Source organism: Schistocerca serialis, chromosome 1 (genome assembly GCF_023864345.2).
Source record: "Schistocerca serialis cubense isolate TAMUIC-IGC-003099 chromosome 1, iqSchSeri2.2, whole genome shotgun sequence".
NCBI lineage: Eukaryota > Metazoa > Arthropoda > Insecta > Orthoptera > Acrididae > Schistocerca > Schistocerca serialis.
Window position 1 is genome coordinate 473,950,047 of NC_064638.1, and position 25,830 is coordinate 473,975,876.

At 42.8% G+C, this 25,830-nt stretch overlaps 1 protein-coding gene across 1 annotated transcript in view; it reads left to right on the plus strand.

Annotated features, from left to right (window-relative positions):
- Positions 1-907: 907 nt before the first annotated feature.
- Positions 908-25,830, plus strand: part of LOC126473457 (protein CNPPD1) — a 48,533-nt gene continuing 23,610 nt past the window's right edge. The window contains exons 1-3 of the mRNA XM_050100522.1: positions 908-1,171; positions 1,285-1,381; positions 20,779-20,984. Of these exons, the coding sequence (XP_049956479.1) occupies positions 1,115-1,171; positions 1,285-1,381; positions 20,779-20,984 (360 nt within the window). The 5' untranslated portion in view covers positions 908-1,114. The remainder of the gene's footprint in view (positions 1,172-1,284; positions 1,382-20,778; positions 20,985-25,830) is intronic.

Below are 25,830 nucleotides of genomic sequence, written 5' to 3' on the forward strand. Positions count from 1 at the left end.
AGTGAAAATGTATGTTACCTAATTCCTTTGTTTGTGACGTTCCTTAGTATCTTGCAGTTTACATCGTAATTTTGCTGTTGCTATTAAACTTCAGTCCGTCGCATAAGAATGACTATTATCCCTTATTAAATATGAAGAAATTAATTTAAATCATTGCCCTATGTTTGGCTTTCTTCTTTAATAGTTTTATTTTCTGCTACATTCGTGATTAAAACAGTAAAAATTTATAATACAGTAAGTAAAACGTCTCCTTTTCACAAATTGCCTCGCTTGTCAGCCGTAGTTGCGTGTCATCTGCTACCTCGTGCATCTTCGGTTCTTTCCGTGAAAGGTCGCTCGGCTCCAGTGCCGTAGTTGCGTGTCGCTCTGTAGACTCAAGTTTCCTCAGGTCAGAACCAAAGTATATCTTTGAAAGAAGCGCAGCCACGGTACTTCTCGTGATGTATATACAATGATTACCCTTGCATAGGCCTATTAAAATTATTTTGTGTTAAAAGACTCCTTAAAAAGTGAATTGATGTGTGGTATATACCACGACATATTGAGAAATATGCCCTGTTCCTGACGCTCTGTCATTTGTCAACATCGGAATGGAGAATGTTGTCAAACCGTCAATACTGGACCTCACACGTTCAGTATTTATTTTGAGGTATATCAATACTTATCGTCAATGTACCTAGTATTGACAATACGTGAATACGCGCCCTCAGATGGTCAATATGTTGATGGTATGCCAATATTACTGAACGTGTGGGGCGCCGTTACCAAGCAGTGAGCTCAAATACTGAGCTCATTGACATCTACATTCAGGTTGTAAAGAGATCAGTGATTTAAGCCATTAATGCCGTCATAGATTCTAACATCCTTCGCTCTTGGCAAGTGATCTCTGCGTATGAATCATATGATGTAGAATCAAATTTCATAGTTCACGTGTGAGCAAAGATTGTGGAATGCCAGTAACACGTATCTTTGAGGTGGTGGGGAAATGATGTCATAAGAAGTAACAGTGGGTGGGTTGGCGGTTTTTTAGGTTAACGTCCAGCTTTTCAGTGTAATCAGTTTAATTCTTTGAACGTATTGTAGACTTCGTATGTTAGTGATTTAACATTCGAGAATGTCTAATCGCATTACACCCAGAAAGGGGAAGGTTTTGGCTAGAAAGAATTTCAAGGTACAGTGTCAACAAGTACTTTACAAGCAACCCCTGCTGCACTAATCCCAATCTTTTTAATCATGTGTTATGTAGCAGTCGATGGTTTTAACTGTTGCACTTATTTAACGTAGGTGATTGGAGACCATGAAGAGTTCTTGTCACGAATAAATAAAACATTGTACTATGGGAAACTACCGACGACAGAGAGATTTAGCTTACCCGTTTCAGGTATTTGGATCACCTCATTTTCATCATTTTCTAAGAATTATTTGCTCGTTCATAAATGCCTTCTATTGCAGTTTATGTTTGCATGGTTGTTTACCTGATTATCAGTTCGTAAAAGCTGGTTGTTGTAAATGTGTCTCATAGAAACATTCACGTTATTGTATCATGTAGCCTACTAAAGAGTCCACAGAATTCAAAATTTATAAACAGAAGACGAGATTGACTGATTTTCCAAGCTGTCTCTTCGTATTGTAAAATTGGAAAGCAGAATTAGCCAAAAGTTACTGTTGGCAATAAATAATTACTTATCGCGACGAAATAATATAGTAGCATTAAGGATTAACAGGCGTAGTTATAAATGATTACGACTGTTTAAAAATAATAATAAAAAAAACTGGCCAGCAGGAATCATAGCCATAAAAAATGCAGTATTTGAGATGTGATATCTCTCGTAATATGAGAAATTTTCAATTAAACGTTTTTACCAATAATTATCAGAAGCTACATGCATTGCGACAGCTAAGCGTAATATACTAAGTATCGTAAAGTTGGGACACTGTGAACTTGGGAAAAATTTGATACCTGTTTTCCTTATTGTTATTGTTTTATATTATAAATGAAGTATGCCACTGCCTGCATTTAATCAGCCGTATGGTTCATTTTCTTCGAAAATACGTGAATTGCCATTTCGTAATTATAGGTCACTATATAGAAGATATAATGAATCTTTCATTCTGCAATGGAGTGTGTGTCGTTTTAAAACTTTGTCAGGTAAAACAGTGCACTGATCATACCAACTGAGCTAGTTAGACACTAACCTTGGTCTTTCACAGCTTCATTCGTGTCATTGCCTCTCTTGCTTTCTTAACTACACAAATGTTCTCCTGCATACCTTGCGGATTCAGCAGTACATTTTCAATCCTCAAATCGGTGGGTTCTGCCAGAGTGACATGCAAATCCACTATTCGCTTGGTGATAAAAATACCATTTAGAACTGGTAAATACTGTCACATATTCCAGTCAACAAAGGAAAATTAGGGAGGAATGGTGTAATGGCAAATTTTTGCCCACTGCTATGGGATAGTATGCTAAAAACCCTGAGTGGTAGAATGTGAGCATTGAGGTGGAGGGGAGAGAGAGGGGGTGGTTATAGATCACTTTGTTTTCCTCGATTAACTTGGAAACTGTGACTCCTAGCAAAAAAACTTTTCCCTGTACAAAATTTAAATGCAGTACATTCCCAGTAGAAAAGTTCTTATTTTTTCTCTACGGCCAACAGTTCTTTCATTGAAGAGGATAGGAAAAATCGCAAATTATTAATACTGATTTAACAGTATAAAACTGTTTATTTTTAAATGAAGTGTTTTAAAACAAATATTAAATGTGTGTACCACATTGAAGTGAAGTAGAGGCAAATTGTGTTCCGGGGGGGGGGGGGGGGGGGGGGGGAATGTGTGGCGTAGAAGCACGGGGTAAGGTAAGGTAGGTCGTCAGATTGTGTTCATGCACTTCGTTCCATCATAGGCGTGCCCTGCAAATGGAAGATTGAGCAGGTGTTTCACAAAGTTATACCACCCCTCCACTGCACACCTTATGATGCATTGGCAATGCACAACACAGGCATACCCAGGGGGTATTTATTTCCCACTAACTGTGTTAGCACTACGTGGAAAACAGATAATTATTATTACTATTAGTAAAGCATGAAAGGCATATGGACTGAATCTGCATAAATCCCTGCACATTGTTCTACACTGCTGCAGGGGAAATTGATTCCTAGTCGTACTGTGTAGATGCTGTAGTGTTCTTCTGAAAAGGGCAACTTCTCCACCACCAGCATGACTTCCTTTTCAGTTTACAGACATACCATACATCCCCAGCATTTCATATCCAGTTCTCTCCTGTGAACAGACAAAATAACTTCACTGAGCTCTTATTTATATAGTGGAGTTGTTTTCCGTTTATTAAATGAGTTCTTTTTGCAGATGTTAAATGAGCTATTATGTAAAATCCATTCCTGTAAAAAATGACTGAGAAGTGTTTAATTTGTATGTGTGTTGTTGTCAGTGACCTGTGTTGTGGTGGTGGGAAAGGTACTGAATTGACAAATGTGACTCCTTGTAGCTGTCTTGTTGACTGAGTATTGCAAAGTCACGAAATTGCACTGTAGTCAGTTGGTTGTGAATTAATAATTGACCAGTAAGTTAGTGCACTTCTCTCACTATTAGGTGTTTTCCATTCTGGAATTGCTGGTACTTGTAGAGTGGGATGCACTGAGTGGAGCCACTTACCACACATCTACATTATACCTTTAAATACTGGTGTGATTTGTCTAGAACAGTAATCTGCTGTAATGCATTGTGTGTCATATGCTGAGTCCGTTATGGTGGGGCTGCCACGTTCCCTGTTGGTTTTAGCCCCCTGACTACACAGGGATCGCTCTGCTGATGCCTGCGCCATTAACTCCCCACATATGCCAAGGAGTAGATGCCCGTCACTCTGGGGCAGCCGGACTCCCGGCAATGGCCATCCTGCCAGGTGGCCTTTGCTGTGGCTGGGTGGCGCTGGTGGGAGGGGCCCCTGGTCTGAATGGGTGGCATCAGGGCGAATGATGCGTGATGAAGCATACCACGACATCACTTGCTGGTGATCAAATGCCAGCAGTCTCTAAGCATTCCGAGTCTCAGTACAATGCAAGGAAGTATGATTCTAAATCGTTCCCCTCCCTGGCCCCACCATGGGAGGAACACCAGGCTGAGGATGGCAGCGAATCTTACTCAACCCGGTACCTCGTATGTATGAGAGCTGATGGGGACTACTTTGTCTTGATGAAGCCTCAGTTTTTTGTAGACCATTTAGAGATTAGTTTGGGGAGGTGAAGGGCTTGTCCAAAATGCGGTCATGGTCAGTCTTGATAAAAATGGCATCATCTGCCCAGTCACGGGCATTACTTGCTTGTGACAAGCTGGGGGATGTTTCCATCACACATTACAAGAGCTTAAAAATGGTTCAGGGTATTATATTCCACAGGGACCTTCTTTTGCAGTCTGATGACGAGCTGTGCGCCAACTTAAAGCGACGAGTTGATTTTGTCCGGCGCATCCATCAGGGTTCGAGGGATAATCAGGTTGCCACTGGTGCCTTCATCTTCGCATTCAAGGGTGATACGTTACCTGAGAAGGTCAAGATGATGGTCTACCGCTGTGATGTCAAGCCATATATCCCTTCCCCAAGGCGGTGCTTTAAGTGCTCGAAGTTGAGCCATATGTCTTCCCATTGTACTTCGAGCATCACATGTCGAGATTGTGGACGTCCCTCCCATTGCAATACTTCGTGTGCCCCACCTCCCATCTGTGTCAACTGTGGAGAGCATCATTCCCCATGCTCACCAGACTGCAGGATTTTACAGCGAGAAAGGAAAATCATAGAATACAAGACCCTGGACCGACTGACCTACGGCTGAGGCAAAGAGGAAATTTGAGCACTTAAATCCTGTGGCTATGACCACCTCTTATGCCGCCGCTACGAGAACAATTGTAGCCCCATCAGTTTCACAAGTTCCAGTCGGCTCTCAGAGCCGAAAGACTACACCTGTCTCCTTGATGGTGGGGGCACTTCCCTCCCTGTTGCTCCCGCACTATCTACCTTGTGAGCATTGTCCCCCCAACCATTGGGGACACCAGCCCCCACATCTCAGCTGTAGAAGCATAAGTCCTCTTCAGCTCCTCTCGCTAGGAAGGGGACCCTTGGGTCACTACCCCCTCAGGTTTCTGCTAGTAGGAGAGATGACACCTGCCAGTGGCTGAAGTGCCCAAAAGCAGCTGGTCGTAGGGCTTAACGATCATCCTCAGTTCTGGAGACTAAATCAGTGAAGCCCCCCACATCCAGAGAAACCCAAGGATCAAGAGAAATCCAGAAAGAAGACCCCCAAGTCCAAGGGAATTGCAGTGGAACCCACACCACTGCTGCCCACAAGCTCTGCATCTGAGGATAAGGTGAAGATTCTGGAATCCGCTGAAGACCTAGATCTCGCCGGACCCTCAGACACAGTGAATATAGCCTGTTCAGGAAATAAGTCAGTGGCAGCAGGTGACCCTGAGGCATAGACTGCCTCATTGAGTGTTTCATGCCTTCCCAGCCTCACGATCACGTCATCCTCCAGTGGAATTGCAGCAGTCTTTTCCACCACGTGGCTGAGCTATGGCAGCTTAAACTCTGCTTTATGCATTGCCTCCAGGGAACCTGGTTCCCGGCATTGTGGACTCCTGCCCTTCATGTCAGGTGTAGTTTGCGTGTATGTCCTGAACTCGGTATTTAGTGAACCTGTGCCCCTTCAAACTCCTCTTAAAGCTGTGGCTGTCAGGATATGGATGATGCAGGAAATAACTTTCTGCAATGTATATCTCCCTTCAGACCCCTGAACATATTGGCTGCACTGATTGATCAACTCCCTAAACCTTTCCTACTTTTCGGAGATCTTAACACCCATAAACCCTTGTGGGGTAGCACCATGCTTACTGGCTGTGGCAGAGATGTCGAAAATTTGCTGTCCCAATTTGACCTGTGACTCTTAAATACTGGGGCCGCCACACGTTTCAGTGTTGCTCATGGTAGTTACTTGGCCATTGCTTTACCAATTTGCAGCCCAGGACTTCTCCCATCTATCCACTGGAGAGCACATGATGACCTGTGTGGTAGTGACCACTTCCCCATCTTCCTGTCACTCCCCTGGCGTCATGTCCACGGACGCCTACTCAGATGGGCCTTAAACATGGCAGACTGTGTAGCCTTCACCTCTGCTGTCACTGTTGAATCTCCTCCATGTGGTGCCATTGATGTTGTGATTGAGCAGGTCACTACAACGATAATTTCTGCGGTGGAAAACGCGATCCCTTGTTCTCTAGGGTGCCCCCAGTGAAAGACAGTCCCTTGGTGGTTGCCAGAAGATGCTAAGGCGATTAAAGAGCATCAGCGAGCTCTACAGCGACATAAGTGGCACTTTTCCCTGTAGCACCTCATAGCCTTTAAATAGCTCCGTGCCTGTGTTCGCCTGCTTATAAAACGACAGAAACAGGAGTGTTGGGAGAGGTATGTGTCGACCATTGGATGCCATACATCACCTTCCCAAGTCTGGACCCCAAAAGGAGTCCCTGGCATTAACATCAATGGCGTGCTCTCTACCGACGCAGACATGATTTCTGAGCACTTTGCTGAGCACTAGGCTCGAATCTCTGCGCCAGAGAACTACCTCCCAGCCTTTCGCACTCTCAGACAGTGGATGGAAAGGAAAGTCCTCTGTTTCACTATACACTACAGTGAACCCTAGAACTCCCCATGTACAGAGTGGGAGCTCCTGAATACCCATGCACATTGCCTCGGCCGGATCGGATCCACAGTCAGCTGATTAAACATCTCTCGTCTTGACTACAAGCAATATTCCCTTGTCATCAACCGGAACTGGTGCGATGGCGTGTTTCCATCGCAGTGGTGGGAGAGCACAATCATTCCGGTGCTAAAACCTGGTAAAAACCTGCTTGATGTGGATAGCTATCAGCCCATCAGCCTCACCAACGTTCTCTGTAAGCTGCTGGAATGTGTGGTGTGTCGGCGGTTGGGTTGGAGTCGCGTGACCTACTGGCTCCATGTCAGGGTGGCTTCCACCAGGGTTGCTATACCAGTGATAATCTTGTGTCCATAGAGTTTGTCGTCAGAACAGCCATTTCCAGACGCCAACGCCTTGCTGTCGTCTTTCTTGACTTGCATAAAGCATACGACACGACCTGTTGACATTGTTTGGCACATTGCATGAGTGGGGTCTCCGGGGCTGCTCCTGATTTTTATCCAAAACTTCCTGTTGTACTTTCCAAGTTGGTGCCTCCCATAGTTCCCCCCGTATTCAGGAGAATGATGTTCCGCAGGGCTTCGTATTGAATGTATCTCTATTTTTAATGGCCTAGCTGCAGCTGTAAGGCTGTTGGTCTCCCCTTGTCTGTATGCAGATGACTTCTGCATTTTGTATTGCTCCTCCAGTACAGGTGTTGCTGAGCGGCACCTACAGAGAGCCATTCAGAAGGGGGCAGTCATGGACTGTAGCCCACGGCTTCCAGTTTTTAGCCGCGAAGTCGTGTGTGTCATGCAGTTCTCTCAGTGTCGTACCATTCATCCAGAACCTGAACTTTGTTACTCATGATCCACTCACTGTAATGGAGACGTATTGATTCTTACGACTGGTTTTCGATGCCCAATTGACTTGGCTACCTCACCTTCGCCAGCTTAAGTGGGAGTGCTGGTAGCACCTCAATGTTCTCCCCTGCCTGAGCAACACCAACTGGAGTGCAGATCGTTCTACACTGCTGCAGCTCTACAGAGTCCTTGTTCATTCCCACCTTGACTATGGGAGTCTGGTTTAAGGTTCGGTGAGCCCACAGCGTTGCGTTTCCTCGAGTCAGTGCAACACTGTGGCATTCGCCTAGCGACGGGAGCTTTTAGAACGAGTCCGGAGACCAGTGTCCTGTTGGAATCAGGAGTCCCTCTATTGAGTATACAATGTGCACAACTGCTTGCCAGTTACGTTGCACATGTTCGTAGTTCTCCTGAGCATCCAAATTGCTGTCTCCTTTTCCCACCCACGGCACATCATCTCCTACATCGGTGGCCCAGGCCAGGGCTCACAATTGCGGTTCGTGTGCTTTCCCATCTCTCTGAACTGGAGTCCTTCCCTTTACCACCTCTACTTGACGTCCATTCACGTACACCTCCATGATGTACACCTTGGCTGAAGCTTCATCTGGACCTTTTGCATGGCCCTAAGGACTCCGTTAATCCTGCCACTCTCCGCGGTCACTTCCTCTCAATTCTTGATGTGTTTTAGGGCTTTAAAGTTGGTTACACCGAAGGCTCGATGGTTGATGGTAATGGTGGCTATGCCTATGTCCACGGAGGTCATATTGAACAGCATTACTTGCCCACTGGCTGCAGTGCATTCTCTGCAGAGCTTGTGGTCATACCTCATGCACTTCAGTACATCCATTCCTGTTCTGGTGAGTCGTTTCTTTTCTGTTCTGACTCCCTGGGCAGCTTACAAGCTATCGGCCAGTGCTACCCTCACCATCCTTCGGTAGCAAACATCCAGGAGGCCATCGCTGCCCTGGAATGGTCCAGTCGTTCAGTGGTGTTTGTGTGGACCCCAGGACATGTCGGAATCCCAGACAACAAACTTTCTGACAGGCTGGCCAAATATGCTATGCGGAAACCGCTCCTGGAGATGGGCATCTCTGAAACTGACCTGCGTTCTGTTTTACGCTGCAAGGTTTTCTAGCTTTGGGAGACAGAGTGGCATAACAGTATGCACAACAAACTGCATTTCATTAAGGAGACTGTGAATGTGTGGAAGTCTTCGTCTTCCCTGCGGGCTTCTCACAGGGGATCAGTTGTCCTGTGTTGACTTCGCGTTGTCCATACTTGGCTCACACACAGTTACCTCCTCCATCGCGAGAACCCACCTCAGTATCGCTGTGGCTCCCGAATGACAGTCATCTACCTCTTGCTGGGGTGCCCGCTTTCAGATGCTCTGCGGCGGACTTTTAACTTTCGTAGCATACTGCCTTCGGTGTTGGGCGACAATCCCTTAACAGCAGCTTTAGTTTTACGTTTTATTCATGAGGGTGGGTTTTATCATTTGATCTGAGTTTTAGCACATGTCCTTTGTCCTGTGTCCACCACCCTAGGGCTTTTAGGGTGGAGGTCTTAATGTGTTGCACAGTGGCTGGCTTCTCTTTTTATTCTCATGGCCAGCCATCCATGGTAATGTGCTTTCTTGTTTCTAATCTCCTCTCCCTGTTTCTTGCTTCTCGCTGTGGTTTTCTTGTCCTGTTTTGTCCATTGTAGTGTTTGTTGCCCTCCTGTCATTCTTCTGGTTCTTCCTTTCACCTGTTATTGTGCCGTACGTCATATTTTTCTTCTCTCCCTTGGGTAATTGTTTTACTGGGAACAAGGGACCGATGAACTTGCAATTTGGTCCCTTTCTCCCCTTTTAAGCCAACCAATCATAACCTGCTTTAATTTTTTGGCAGAAGCATCACTCTATCAACAGTGAGAGAAAGATTTTGTGTGTGTGTGTGTGTGTGTGTGTGTGTGTGTGTGTGTGTAAGCACTAAGGATGCATCTACCTTTCTCAACACCTGATGGACTGCCGTGACACTCTGATCAGAGAGGTATGTTTGGATTTTTGCCTCGGTGAGACCATTGAGCAGCCTTGTGTAAATAACACCACGCGAAGTATTTAGCATTCGATGGGCCTCGACAGAACAGGATAGCTGTGGAGGAGTGAAGCTGTGAGCAGTAGTTGTGCCTGAGAATCGGAAGTAGTCTCCAAAAATCGAAGTGCCATTGTGTAAATGAGAGCAGGATTTCACAGGATTGCATCAGCGCCTTTCTGAATAATGGATTTACCGTAGCAAAGGACTGACTGCATTCAGTATGTGAATCATCGAGGAGCCGTAGTGCATCTGGCAGGGTCTTTGAATCGTTAGTCTTATTCCATTTACGTTTACTAGACATTGACTGTGAAGATAACAGGCTCATTGCGAGAAAATCTCCCTTGATTGCCAGTGTCTCTGATGAAGCACTGCTGCTAACTGGGGGGCCTCCTCTGAAGGGGGCACACCCACCTTAGGTGACTGTTCACACTTCCTGAACACCTGACAGAGGGACCAATCGGCAATTTGGGAAGGTAGCAGCTCAGACAATTGCCCCTCCCTGGGCCTGGTGTTTACCAGGAGGTACGTGCAAACCCTACCCCACCTGTTAGGTGCCAGATGCATTGGCTGGCCTTCAAGCAAGTACAGGGAGCAAGAAGAAAAAGAGGAACCTCTCAACACCGAAGCCGAAGGAGGATAGGAGGAGGGGAACGAAGAAAGAAAAGTGGAATGGAAAAACAATGGAGAGACTATTTTATATCGGCTACTGAAAATCCTGAACACTTTTCCAAAAACATTCCAGACATGTTCCCCAGTGGAAAAAAATAGCAAGAGGATAGACATGCAGCGCAGAAGGGAAAAGATGCTGCAAAGGCTGGGGCCCCGTAGTAGCCAAGCACGAACCCCACCAAAGGGTGACGAGCTCCCTTGGAGAGTCTTATTTATCACCTGGCAACTGACTTTTTGTCTAACACGACACTGTGAATGATTTTGTATAAATGACATTTCATAATGTGTGTATGGTAACATTTACATCAGTTAACAGATTTCTGACAGTTTAAGCATATAATGTTACTTATGAGTTCATTTGTTATGTAGGAATCCAATGATGGTCAGATGACTAACTGGTTATGTGGAAAAAGCATTTTAACAGCAGCTCAAGGCAGTAATATCACATTTTTAAATCCCCTGAAATAATGTCATAGTTATCCGGCACCCATATCCCCCTTGCATATGAAGACAAACAGCTTAGCGAAGAGAATGGTGAAAATTTTGCAGTAGCCCTTCACTGCCTTTGAATCAGGACTGCAGTCTCCAGAAACCACAGTGATATAAATCCATGAAACCAACATGGAAGCTTGCTGAGAAACTCATCACATCAAATTTTGATGCAGATCATACGTGGCAAGAAGAATGGCCTTCAAATTGCGGCCACTGAGATTTAACCAACAATTCATGCAGAGCTCCGCCTGGTTTCAATTTGTTATGAAAGGAATGGACACCTTTAAACAGAATTAGGACAAATCATGGAAGACATAAACTGTTGCTCCACAAGTGGGGAAATGCTAGAAACTCATTCTGCAACTATGTAAATGTGCAACAGGACATCCAGCACATGGCTACGGGATGTCTAAGGAAGGGATGTGAAGTAAGTATGCGAGATGTACACTGTGGCACTGCTCACAACATGAACTGGCTGAAAACACTGGACCTCGCATTTTAACTTACCTAAATGTAGGGAATTTAATGTAGTTTAGTTTTATACCCAGGAACCTTTTCCCCAGAAGCCATGGTTTCAGATTTATTTGAGAAAAAAAGTGTACTTTAAATGCTCCAAACCCTACTCACATCCACCAGTCAGGATTTTTAATATAATGTTAAAGACACTCCCTCCTATCACTGTACAAAAATTTGGGACTACAAGATTTTTTCCCCCATCAACTTTCTTTTGTCTTTGTTGACTGGGCTGTGTCAACGTTAATTTTTCTTCTATGTGCTTTTTACTGCAAAAGTTTAACATAGAAGGTAGGCAAAACAAATATTATGTGATGGCAGATGTCTTTTCCCAGTACCTCTTAGTTTCTTTGCAGTGCTGTGACAAACCCACAGATCACATTAGGTAAGTTAAAATGTGAGGTGCAGTGTTTTCAGCCAGTTCATATTGTGAGCAGTACCACAGTGTACATTTTGCATAGTTACTTCAAATCCCTTCCTTGGACATTCCATAGCAATGTGCTGGATGTTCTCTTGCACATTTACGCTGTTGCAGAATGAGTTTTTAGCATTTCCCCACTTGGGCAGCCACAATTTGTCTTCCATGATTTGTCCTAATTCTATGTAAAGATGTCCATACCTATCACAGTGATTTGAAACTGGCAGAGTTGTGCATGGATTGTTGGTTAAACCTGAGTGGTCTCAATTTGAAGGAGGCCATTCTTCTTGCCGCGTCTGATCTGCATCGTAATTTGATTTGATGAGTTTCTCACCAAGCTTCCATGTTGGGTTCATGGAATTACATCCTGTGGTTTCTGGAGATTACAGTCCTGATGCAATGGCAATTAAAGGCTACTGCAAAATTCTCAGCATTCTCTCAGCTGAGGTCCTTCACAGGCCTGCAAACTGAGGACCAAGCAGCTGATTCCCCACTTTAAAGCTTTTGCAGTCCACATTTTCCTTCCTCACTTGACCTTTTTGCTTTGTACTGTTTACATCCCTCCATCATTCGATGTCACCAGGGCAGACTTACTTGAGCTTATTCGGCAACTCCCTCACCCCTTTCTGCTGCTCGGCGACTTTAATTCACACCATCCCCTTTGATGTATTCCCAGAACTGTAAGAGAGGGGCCCCTCTCGTCCCTCTGTCAATCCATGTCATGAATGGTTTTCTGCGGAAATACCAGACTGTGGCTGTGTTTTTTGATTTGGAGAAACCCTGACACCTGCTGGAGAACTGGTATCCTCTGTACTCTTCTACACATGGGGCTTCCCAGCTGCATGCCCCGTTTTCTTCAGGAATTTTTGAAAGATGTGTTTTCAAGGTACCAGTGGGTTCTGCCTTGTTGGACACCTTTGTCCAGGAAAATGGTGTGCCCCAGGGTTCCGTTTTGAGAGTCGTCCTCTTTGCTATCGCCATAATGCCTGTCTCCCGCCAGGTATTTCCCGCTCCCTTTTCATTGATGATTTTGCAGTCTATTCCAGTTCTCTGTGGACTTGTCTCCTTGAGCGGCATCTTCTGCACTGTCTCGATCGTCTGTACTCGTGGTGTATCGACAGTGGTTTTCGCTTTTATGTGACAAAACCATTTGTATGGATTTCTCAGGGCACAATTGGTTTCTTCCACCGTCTTTACATTTGGGCCAGTTCGTTGAAACTACAAAATTGCTGGGGCTCAGGCTCACTAAGACTCTTACCTTGCTGCCTGCTGTATGCAGTTTCTTAGTGTCTTATGTGTCCTCAGCTGCACTTCCCAGGTAGTGGATCAGACCTCTGTTCTCTGTTTGTGTCAGTCCCTTATCCGTTTGAAACTAGACTATGGGTGTTTTGTTTATGCATCTGCACGTCTGTCCCTCTAACCCAGTCTGAATACTGTATAGTCTGTATGCCAAAGCTGCCGAACTACTGCTGTCATGCCACCATGACTTTCTCCTCAGCAGATATGCATGCCGTTTGTCTGCCATGCCTGGCCACCCATCCTGCAATTCCTTCTTTGATGACTCCTTTGATCGTTAGTACGGTGTGCATCCCTCCTCTCTAGTACCTCCTGGAGCTTACTTTCAGCTTTTGTTGTGGCAGCTTAACCTCATGCAACCTGCCACTTTTTCAGGGGGTGTGAACCCTTCACCACCTTGGCTTCGTGCAGTGGCTTGTGTTCACCTTGGCCTTAATTCTCTTTCTAAATACACTACTCCAGCCATGCTCTGTCGCCATAAGTTCCACCAACTTCACACAGAACTTCACGAAAGTACCTTTGTGTACGCTGATGGCTCTGACTGATTGTGGTGTCGAGTGTGCCTTTGTCATTGGCACCGACATTGTTGGGCATTGGCTACTGGGACACTGTTCAGTATTTACAGTAGAGCTCTTTGCCCTGTATCAGGCCATGCAGTATATCCGGTGACACAACCCTTTCAATTGTGTCATCTGCTCCAACTCTCTGTGCCCTTTAGAGCCTCTATGTGCTCTACACGGTCCATCCCTTAGTGTAGCGGATCCAGGAAAGCTGTCACTAGCTCCCTATTGATGGAGTCACTGTGATGATTAAGTGGGTTCCTGGTCACTTAAATCTGCTGCTGCAAAGGCTGCAGTTCTCGTACCTTGTCCCACCAGTTCTTCCATGCCCTCCGATCTCTGTGTTGCCGTTTGTCAGCAGGTGATGTCATCCCTCCCTTCATGGGAACAAGCTCCGGGAAATTGACTCTCCCAGCAGCTTGGACGACATCCTCTCGGCCCTCTTGTCACCATGGGATCATTTTAGCTAGGTTGCGTATTGGGCACCGTAGTTTTAGCCATCACCATTAATTAAGTGGTGCTTCCCCACCACTTTGTGCTTGTTGCTTTCAACCTCTGACGGTTTGCTATTTCCTGATGGAATGCCCTCTTTTAACCCCTTATGTTCTCATTTATGTCTGCCGTCTGATTGTCAGCTGTTTTAACAAACGAAGCAAAGGCAGTTGACTGCATTTTACTTTTTATCCATCATATAGCAATATGGTGAAGGACATTGTAATCATTAGTTCAGGGCCTCTGTTTCTCAGTGGCCTATTTTATGGACCGTTTTCCAAGTCCCTGTTTTGAGCTATCTTTTCTTCCATTGATTGGGCTTAACATGTAGCCATTTTTAACACCTCCTCCCTGTCCCCCCTCAATTGTGTTTTATGGATCTGACATGAGCACGTATGACCTTCATTCTTTAAAACAAAATCGGTGATAAAACCATGGGTTGTTAACAGAAAATGATGTCAATCATTACAAAAACCACATATCATGATTCACTTTTGTACAGTTACCTGTTATCATATTACAATATAAATTAAATTGTCAGTCTATAAAAACTGTGCTAGGTAGTGTACTGTTTCATGTAAAAGCTGTAATTGGCATTAATGTTTTGAAAGATTCATACTACATTGAGGCCACTACACAACTAATCACTGTTTACTGGCAGAGTCAAAGATGGTCATAGAGGTCTGCAAGCATTGACAGTGTCTGCCTAGTACCGTAAAATTAATAAGCTGTGTGTCATGTTGTTGAATAATGGGCTTCTGCCAGTTATTCGCATAAACCCAGTAGTTCAACATGACAATGCCTCGATGGGAAAGCCTGAAGAACTTCATTGTGTGTCATCTGTTATATTAAGTACAAGTGCCAGTCGTAACAGGTGTTCTGTATGCCTTGGGTGGGCTACAATCACAGTTGTGGTGACAGAAAATGAAATGCATAGAAGTAATGGCTTACATATACTCATAAGACACTAGTGTGAAACAAGTTAGTCAGTTTCATATGTGTACAGCTTCCAAAGTACAGAAATTTTTATGGGTCAGACTGTATAGATACCTACAATGTATGCCTAGCCAAATTGTTTAAATATACAACAATATAATAGATGTGACAAGCTCCTTTTCATGGACAAATAGTTATACTGATGTCTCACATAACACACTAAAGTGGCAGTTGCATGTAATGCATTACCAATTACGGTTTTTTCACAGACGCAGGAGGCATGTATTGACTGATACCATGTTGTACAAAGTGTGCAGCTAATGTTGTGGTAGTGGTTGTTTATGTTACAACATATCTAACCTCTTATGTAGACAAATGGTTCAAATGGCTCTAAGCGCTATGTGACTTTAACATCTGAGGTAATCAGTCCCCTCTTAGACAGACAGAAATATTGCTAGAATGACCTTGTCAACAGAATGTCAGACACCATAAGCATCTAAGCCCAACTATTTTTAACTTGTATGCAATGGGGTGACATAGCATTACAGATACATCAGCTATGTTTACAGGCATGTTAAAAGAATGAAAACAATACTACACTATTTAAGAGACATCAGCAGCTATACATATATAAAGATAGCTGCACACAAGTTAATTATGCTTAGAGGTTATTGTCTGATTTTCTGCTGACATGGTCCTTCTAGTCTCAACTTTGTCTACATAAGAGCTTATGAATATTATAATATGGACAAGTTGTAAACCAACATAAGCTGACCCCAACATGATTTTAATCAGCATAAACTTGTGTGTCTGTGAAAAATCCTTAATTGGTCATGAACTACATGTAGATGCTGCTTTAGTGTGTTTTGTGTGATGTTAATGTAACTGTTTGTCCATGAACATGAGCATGTAACATCTCTCATACTTTCATATGTTTAGGCATTGTGGCTTGGCATACATTTCATGTATCTACAGGGTGTTTCAAAAATGACCGGTATATTTGAAACGGCAATAAAAACTAAACGAGCAGCGATAGAAATACACTGTTTATTGCAATATGCTTGGGACAACAGTACATTTTCAGGCAGACAAACTTTCGAAATTACAGTAGTTACAATTTTCAACAACAGATGGCGCTGCAGTCTGGGAAACTCTATAGTACGATATTTTCCACATATCCACCATGCGTAGCAATAATATGGCGTAGTCTCTGAATGAAATTACCCGAAACCTTTGACAACGTGTCTGGCGGAATGGCTTCACATGCAGATGAGATGTACTGCTTCAGCTGTTCAATTGTTTCTGGATTCTGGCGGTACACCTGGTCTTTCAAGTGTCCCCACAGAAAGAAGTCACAGGGGTTCATGTCTGGCGAATAGGGAGGCCAATCCACACCGCCTCCTGTATGTTTCGGATAGCCCAAAGCAATCACACGATCATTGAAATATTCATTCAGGAAATTAAAGACTTCGGCCGTGCGATGTGGCCGGGCACCATCTTGCATAAACCACGAGGTGTTCGCAGTGTCGTCTAAGGCAGTTTGTACTGCCACAAATTCACGAAGAATGTCCAGATAGCGTGATGCAGTAATCGTTTCGGATCTGAAAAATGGGCCAGTGATTCCTTTGAAAGAAATGGCGGCCCAGACCAGTACTTTTTGAGGATGCAGGGACGATGGGACTGCAACATGGGGCTTTTCGGTTCCCCATATGCGCCAGTTCTGTTTATTGACGAAGCCGTCCAGGTAAAAATAAGCTTCATCAGCAAACCAAATGCTGCCCACATGCATATCGCCATCATCAATCCTGTGCACTATATCGTTAGCGAATGTCTCTCGTACAGCAATGGTAGCGGCGCTGAGGGGTTGCCGCGTTTGAATTTTGTATGGATAGAGGTGTAAACTCTGGCGCATGAGACGATACGTGGACGTTGGCGTCATTTGGACCGCAGCTGCAACACGGCGAACGGAAACCCGAGGCCGCTGTTGGATCACCTGCTGCACTAGCTGCGCGTTGCCCTCTGTGGTTGCCGTACGCGGTCGCCCTACCTTTCCAGCACGTTCATCCGTCACGTTCCCAGTCCGTTGAAATTTTTCAAACAGATCCTTTATTGTATCGCTTTTCGGTCCTTTGGTTACATTAAACCTCCGTTGAAAACTTCGTCGTGTTGCAACAACACTGTGTTCTAGGCGGTGGAATTCCAACACCAGAAAAATCCTCTGTTCTAAGGAATAAACCATGTTGTCTACAGCACACTTGCACGTTGTGAACAGCACACGCTTACAGCAGAAAGACGACGTACAGAATGGCGCACCCACAGACTGCGCTGTCTTCTATATATTTCACATCACTTGCAGCGCCATCTGTTGCTGAAAATTGTAACTACTGTAATTTCAAAAGTTTGTCCGCCTGAAAATGTACTGTTGTCCCAAGCATATTGCAACAAACGGTGTATTTCTATCGCTGCTCGTTTAGTTTTTATTGCCGTTTCAAATATACCGGTCATTTTTGAAACACCCTGTATGTAGCCTGACCCATAAAGGTTACTGCACAGTGGAAGCCGTACACATACGAAAGTTACCAATATTCATTTCACACTATTGCTTATGACTATGTATAAGGCATTACTCCTGTGCATTTTGTTTTCTGTCACCCAAACTGTGATCATAACATGTGCAATTTCCTACTAGGTGCAACATATTAAAACACCTGTTACGACTGGCACATGTACTTATTGTATCAGTTGGCACACAGCTTGTTAATTGTAAGATACTAGTGACTATCGATGTATGTAGTCCTTGATACCATCCTTGGCTCTACCAGTAAACAGTGATCAGCTGTGCAGTCACATCTGTGTGGTATGAATTTGTTTACAATGTCAGTACTGGTTAGTTTTAATTGTGAATGAGTGCACTACATAGCACACTTTTTACAGACAGATGATGTAATCCGGGCCTGAGCTGCTGGTGCTAGCAGTTTTTCCAGTGTAGAATTCATGATTTTATCACATGATGATGATGATTTTATATTTCGCTTAACATGATGCTGCGAATACTTCTGTGTGAACATGCAACATTTCATTACAAATGTATTGTTGTTAACATTTACATCAGTCAACAGATTCTTGACAATTTAAGCCTGTAATGTTTCTTGGGCTTATTCAATTTGTTATATAGGAACTTGATAATGGTCAGATGACTGAAACTGGTTGTGTAAATACAGTGTTTTACCAGCATGGTTTCATGGTGGTAATGCGATAATTTTCAGATATGAGCTGTCGGGCACCACTTCTTGAAAATACATTTGAGCGGTGGCAATTTGATATGGTGTCTCATGTTTCCGTCATTGTATTATTCAGTAAGATGTCAACTTAAATAGTATGTATACTGTTGAGCCAAACAGGACAGCCGTATTTTGCAATATGGCAGACCAAGGCAATGGCTGATTTTTACAGAGCTGTTGAGTTTGCTCCTCAACTGTTCCACTGAGCTTGTGCAACATTACCTTATTTTTTATCTGTGTTGCAGTATTACATAATGACGGTGTCAGGTCCATTGTGACACGCAGATACTTTGGGCAAGAATTGTGTTTTAGTTGTTGGTCATTGAATTCCTCTCAAAATACATAGTTCGCTCTTTGATTATCCAGATGGAAGCAGCTTGCTTCAGTTTTGTGAAAGCTCTGTTTAAGTCACTATGTTTAAGTTGTGTAGACTCTTTGCATGTACAGTTTCAGCTATTTTGAAGTTGCTGGACTGAGATTTCAGAGTTATGCTATCTGCATATGCAAATTTCACACACTGCCATTTATATGTACTTCAAAACCTGCATAGCATGTTACTTAGAAAAGTCGCAAGGGTCTTATATGGAGTAATCTTCCAGAATTTTGCAATCATCTCTAGTCATACTGTTTCGTAGTCTGTCAAGTACACGAAAACTGTGATCGTCGCATTCTTAGCTTGAAATCCCTCTCTGTGTGATTGGTGAGTGCCAGTACATGGTCACAGCAGCTTTGATCTGCTCAGAGCACAGCTTGTTTGTGTGTTATTTGTTTGAAGGCTATGGCAAACGTTCTGTTGTAAATTATGCTTTTGAATAGTTTGTAGCATATGCCTGAAGATTGATTGGTTGGTAATCCGCAGCATTTTTTCTGCTTTTTGTAGGCTGTAGGATGACAACTACTATAATTATCTTGAGCAGGGATAGAAAAATACTATATCATATGATATCATTAAAAGTTTCACTAACCAGTTAAGAGTTCTAGCACCACTTTTCAGGAAATCTGGATATATTTTAGCTTCATCATTGTTGACAGTAACTGGTTTCTTGGAGAATTTGACAATTCGATTGGTAACATCTCCTTGAGATACTTCCGAGCTCTTATTAATATATCTGGGAGTGCTACTTCAGAGTTTTCACAGAAGAGAGCATGATTTTCTTGGAAATAAAAAACCATTATTCAACGTGCAAGAGAAGCATAATGCTTGGAATGGCCATTTCAGAGAATTTGTGCTTAAAATAAGCAGCATGAAAACTGTGCAAATATGGTTAATATAAAAGGAACAACTTCAAATATCCTTTTAGGTAGAGCAAGATTGAAACTGGTTTCAAGTTTCACATTGCTGGGATGTATTACACCAAAGAACGAGACAGTGAAACAAGAAATACTCAACAGCACACAAAATTACTTGCAGTTTTTCAGCCCTGTAAGGAAACTGCTGTGGACTAAAAAAACATCCAACAGCACTAAAGAAATCATTTTATGTAATTTGTAGGTTTTTGATCTCTGACCTATGGACTGGAAACATGTACTCTTATGTAAGGCCAATAGAGCTAATGGATGATGAAAAACAAAAAAAGCAAAAGTTGCAGTGAAATGATCACTTTGTAGGAACAGAGAAATTTAAAATATTAGTCAAATATGACAATGTAGAAATTTCAATCTACAACAAAATGCTTTGACGTGTAAGCACTGGGAAGATGCTGTGGAGAAAATAAAATTAAAAAAAAAAGAAAGTTTAATGTGCAGGTGGAACTGACAAGAGCTTTTGCAGCACATCTGGGAAAACATCATGATGATGATGATGATGATGAATGCTAGTACTATTAAAATTAACTTTCGAATAATGTATCCATGTTTCTTGGGAATTTCACATATTTACATATTCTGACCTTTTGTGACGACAGTGTCTCTCTGTGCCCCTTTCTTCGTTTATTTTTGGTCAAATGTTTGAGGAAAGTGAAAACAATACGTTATAAATTACAAAATGAGTTTTTGTCCATGTAAAAAAGGTCCATCCCTTCAAGAACTAGCGGTTCTGCACATAAAAAGTTACTTTGCTGTGATACTTAACTGTTGAATTGCTTTTACCTTAATCAGGCATTAAATACAGTCCATTTCAAGAATAGGAGATGCTAGGACTGAAGTGTCAATTAATAAGGTCATGCTTTCTGAGCAAAACTTGAAAATTAAAAGATGTATGGAAAAAAAAAATCAGTAGAATGTTTTCTGAAATGTTTTAGATAAAAGTAAAAATAAAGTAGATTAGAGAAACATTTGATGTGCCTTTTAATGGTGCCCCAAATTATGTGCAGCAAAAGAGATGTGTATTTCTCGTCATTTTATTTATTACTTTTGTACAAACCATTCCAGAAAATACTCAACCGAATTTTTTCAAAAGGTTTTGATGTACTGTTTCAGCATATCTGTGATTTTAATTTAGAAATATATTTCATGTTTTTAATTAGTTTATGACTTTTTATAACAGAGCTTGCTGCAGAGTTGTTTTCTGAAGAGAAGTATGGCCGCAGCTTGGACAGATTGCGCCTGGAGGAAGCTGCATCAATGTCTCGGAATGCTTGTGTGTCTCCATGTTCTCTGGTTCTTGCACTTGTTTACTTAGAAAGGCTGAAGGTTTCAAATGTTGAATACGTACGTCAGGTTCCACCCTCGGAATTATTCTTGGTGACAATGGTGAGTTTCTAAAAATGTTCTGTGAATACTTTTCAGCCAAATATGTCTGCTGTGTTATTGGTACAGATTTCACTCTGTTATTCTTTATAGTGCAAGAGGTTTTTTATGCTCATTGTACTTAGACTCTTGGTGGGATAGAATATTTGTCAGTGAAGTGCAAATTGTTCTCATTGTATAAAACTGAAATCGTGTGTCTTGGTGCAAGAGAGAGTGTAATGGTAAACTATTGCAGAAAAGCTAGTAAGAAATCATACCAGGAATGTGGTTGAATTATACCTCTATGTATAAGGGGTGTCCAAAAAGAGACAATCTGGAGGCGTAATTACGGAAACCAGTACCTAAATGTTAGAACCATTGACCCTGACTGTTGAGACACTTGTCGCACTGTGACCCAAGGTGGTGAATGGCTGTCTCATAAAATTTCCGGGGCTGTGATGTTAAACAGTTTAGCATGTACAGCTGGACGTCGTCGCCAGAGGTGAATTGTTTGCTCCTCATAGTCTTTTTAAGAGGACCAAAAATGGCATAATCACAAGAAGAGAGGTCTGAACCTCCCATATGAATTTCTGCAGGAGTGCCGCGACTCTGTTGGCCGTATGAGGCTTTGCATTGTCATGGAGGAGAATGACCCCATGGGTGAGATCGCCTGGTCGTTTTGATTTGATTGCTTGGCGAAGGGTAGTCAAGGTTTGCGAGTAACGCTGGGCATTCACTGTTGTCACGTGCTACAGGAAGTGAATGAGAAGGGGGCCATCTTGGTCAAAGAACAACATAAAGAAGGGGCAAACATTCACCTTGGACAACAACGTCCAACTGTAAGTGCAAAACTGGTTAACATCACAGCCCCAGGAATTTTGTGACACAGCCATTCATCGCCTTGTCACAGTGGGACAAGTGTCTCAACACCCAGGGTCAATACTTCTGACATACAGGTACTGGTTTCTGTAATTATGCCTCCGACTCATTTCATCTTGAACGCCCCTTATATATACTATTTGAAGCAGACAAATGGTATACAGTTAAGACAGAGAATTCAGATTTAGATATTTGAGACAACTATTTTCCATGCAGCAACTTTGTCTTGTCTGTTAAGACAAAATTGGTTTTGGAATGTATAGTTCCATTATGAAGTGCATACCACTATTTTAATATAACCAAAAGGAATTACTTCCCAATGAAGTGTTACACACAAGGAACACCTCAGTGTAATAGTAACTGTTACAATGTATTTTACATTCTTCATGTAGGATCAAATGTAAAAGTGTCTAGTAAATTGTGCATAGTAACTCTGAACAAGTTTTCAGTTAATTATAGACCAATATTGCCCTTGTGGAAAAAGACTGTAATAATTTCTTTTGGATGTGTTAAACACTTAGATATTAATTTTATAATAGAACTATGACCTGAAGAGCTATGCTCTCCCAGAGAAGGTAATAAAGATAGCTATCCGAAATGTAGTTTTCCCATATATTTAGAATTATACAGCTGTGGACACACACAACATCAGTGAGGCGAATAAATCGAAGCTGTATTGCTGTTATAGTGTTTTGTTGTACATGTACAGTGCTAAAGTGTTATTTTAAACTAGGTGTGTCTCCTGTACCTGAATCAAATGATGTAAAAATTTGAGTCAAGAGACTATTAAATCATTTGTTTGGAATACTATTAGTAAGTGTAAAAGCTCTTTGGCTTGGTGCTCCCTATCTGTGCCACGCAAACACTATTAACCAGAGTCCTCATCTCAGTGTTTCTTCACGACAGCAATGGTGATTCGAGACATTAAGGAAGGGGTTGGTATGTGGAATTTCTAGTAAATGTCTTGGCCAATTGATCCATCCGTTTGTCTCTTAATAAAGAAACGAAAATTGTTTTGCCCTCCTTTTCAGATTTCATCAGGAAATTTTTTTATTGTATTGGTTAGAGTTTACAACAGTATTATGAAAAGGATAATTGTAAATAGTCTTCACGGGTTTGCCATCGGATCACATAGATATGACTGACGGTATCTGCACACTGATGCCCCATTTTTAGAATACGTTTGCAAAGAAGGCGCAGCCACGGAAATCGCTCTTGTGCAGTGATTTGCCATATTCAAATTCCCTCTTCTGAAAATCGCAGAGCGGCTCTCCCTTGTGTGTGCTGTACACTGCATTTGTCAACAGTGCAGCCAGACATTACTCACCAATGGCTGAACTAGGCCACTGTTATGACGGGCCTGTTATCAAAGAATCTTGATTTTCATGTTGTGATTTAATAGCAGCCAATGCAGGTTTACAGGCTGTGCTCTGTTGAAATCCCATATCCTTGTTGATTAGATTATTGGCTGTGCGGATATGTATGGCTTCCTTAATGACGCAGTCTCAGAAAGATGATGCCGGGGATAAAACTTCCGTCGTTTCATAAATCATACGATGTCCTGTATAGAGGCAGTGTTCTGCAATGCCAGCTTGTGGCCTGCAGATATAGATGTGTATGCGTTGGCTTGCGGTAGATGCTGTGTCCCACGGTTCCATCTGCTTTCGCTCGTACCAAGACATCAATGAAAGGTAAAGTACCATCATCCTGCACAATGCGGTAGTGCATTACGTACGTTAGTTCATAGAGAACATGTGGTATCTGATCCTGAGAGCCTGTCGAATGAAATAAAACATTTGAAGACAGTGTTCCGACAAAACGGTTATTCTGAGAGACAGATACATAATGCATTCAGGCCCAGGTGAGTTCAATCTATGGAGCAGACTGAAGATAGGAAGACACCCACCACTTTGACCTTTTTGCCGTATTTTGGTGCCATGTCAAGAATCGGAAGAGTCCTCGGAAGATACGGAATTAAGTGTGTTTTTCAACCATATGCAAACCTGAGAAGCCTGTTGGGTTCATTTAAGGATGACCTTGGAATGAGGAAATGTGGTGTGTAAAAGATTCCTTGTCAATGTGGGGCAGGATATATAGGCCAGACATGCCGCACAGTACAAGAATGCTGTGATGAACAGCAGTGTCATATAAGCCTTCGTCAACTGGAAAAATCGGCAATTGTGGAACACGGCCTGAATACAGGACATCATATGATTTATGAAGAGATGGAAGTTTTATCACCGGCATCATCTTGCAGGGACTTTGTCATTAAGGAAGCAATACATATCCGTACAGCCAATAATCTCATCAACAAGGATTCGGGATTTCAACTGAGCACAGCCTGGAACCCTGCATTGGCTGCTATTAAATCATGACACGAAAATCAAGACTCTTCGTTAACAGGCTCGTCATAACACTGGCCTAGTACAGCCGTTGGTGAGTAATGTCTAACCTCACTGTTGACAAATGCAGCGTACAGCGCACGCGTGGGAGAGCCGCTCTGCGATTTTCGGCAGAGGGAGTTTGAATATGGCAAATCACTGTGCATGTGCAATTTCTGCAGCTGCGAATTCTTCGTGCGCGTTTTCTAAAAACGGGGTGTCGGTGTGCGGATACAGTCAGGCGTACCTAGCCACAAGCCAGGTTGAACTACCTGAAGATGTCGGACAGTTGCTCCGAGGAAATATTGTGGAATTTCCACAACGGGATCCAGCGGCAAACCCGTGAAGACCATTTACAACACATCCGCTGGGAAAGCTTGAAGAGTCACAAAACGATAATTGCTATGCACCATATAGTGGAGACACTGAGTTGCAGATAGACACAACACAGAGACTGTCAGAAAGTAAGCTTTTGGCCAACAAGTCTGTCATTGGAAAGCGCGTGCGCGCGCGCACACACACACACACACACACACACACACACACACACACACACACACACACACACACACACACACACACACACAAGAAACCACAGTTTCTGGCTTCTGAGGTGTAACAGGACTGACACATCAGGCTGAAATGGCCAAACCTAGCAGCTTTCTCTCAATGCAGTCTGGAATACAATCGTGGAATGTGATGTACCAAGACTGGTATCATGATTCCAATTTTCTGGGATAAAGCAATTAATGTCTTGAAATGAGAGTGACAGAAAAGCTTACAAATATAGATGGAGGTTTTAATTTGATCAGGTTTTCATTCTAAGCACTAATTTTATTCAGTCATCTCATCTGCTAGAGCTGGAAAACTCCAAAGAGATCTATGTTTCATAGAATAACGGCAGAAGCACAGGAAAACAAATATACATCAAAGAGTATATTGATTACTGGCAATGAAATTAAAGAATAGACACCATGTGAACAGTATTACATTACCCGATTGTAGTCCAGGCAGTAAGCAAATTTAAGATCATTGCATAGAGGATGTGAAGAATGCAGCTAAATAATGTATCACAGTATAGAATTGTCATCTTCTTAAAACAAGAGTCTGCGTCAGGTAGAATGAAAACTTCTTTAACTGCATGGCCAGTCTGAGCATTAGAGCTTCATCCTGAAGTGGATTCTTATATTATGAAATGTTACTCAGTTACAGATGTCCTATGTAATTGTCACTGCGATTAGAATCCTGAAAACAGCATTTATTGTATGTTAATTGTTCTGAAATATATCAAGATACTCTGTAGTAGTATGCCTTAGAATACTGAAAGACCGAGCGAGGTGGCGCAGTGGTTAGCACACTGGACTAGCATTCGGGAGGACGACGGTTCAATCCCGTCTCCGGCCATCCTGATTTAGGTTTTCCGTGATTTCCCTAAATCGCTTCAGGCAAATGCCGGGATGGTTCCTTTGAAAGGGCACGGCCGATTTCCTTCCCCATCCTTCCCTCACCCGAGCTTGCGCTCCGTCTCTAATGACCTCGTTGTCGACGGGACGTTAAACTCTAATCTCCTCCTCCTCCAATACTGAAAGAACTTGGGTTGAGCTGCCTGT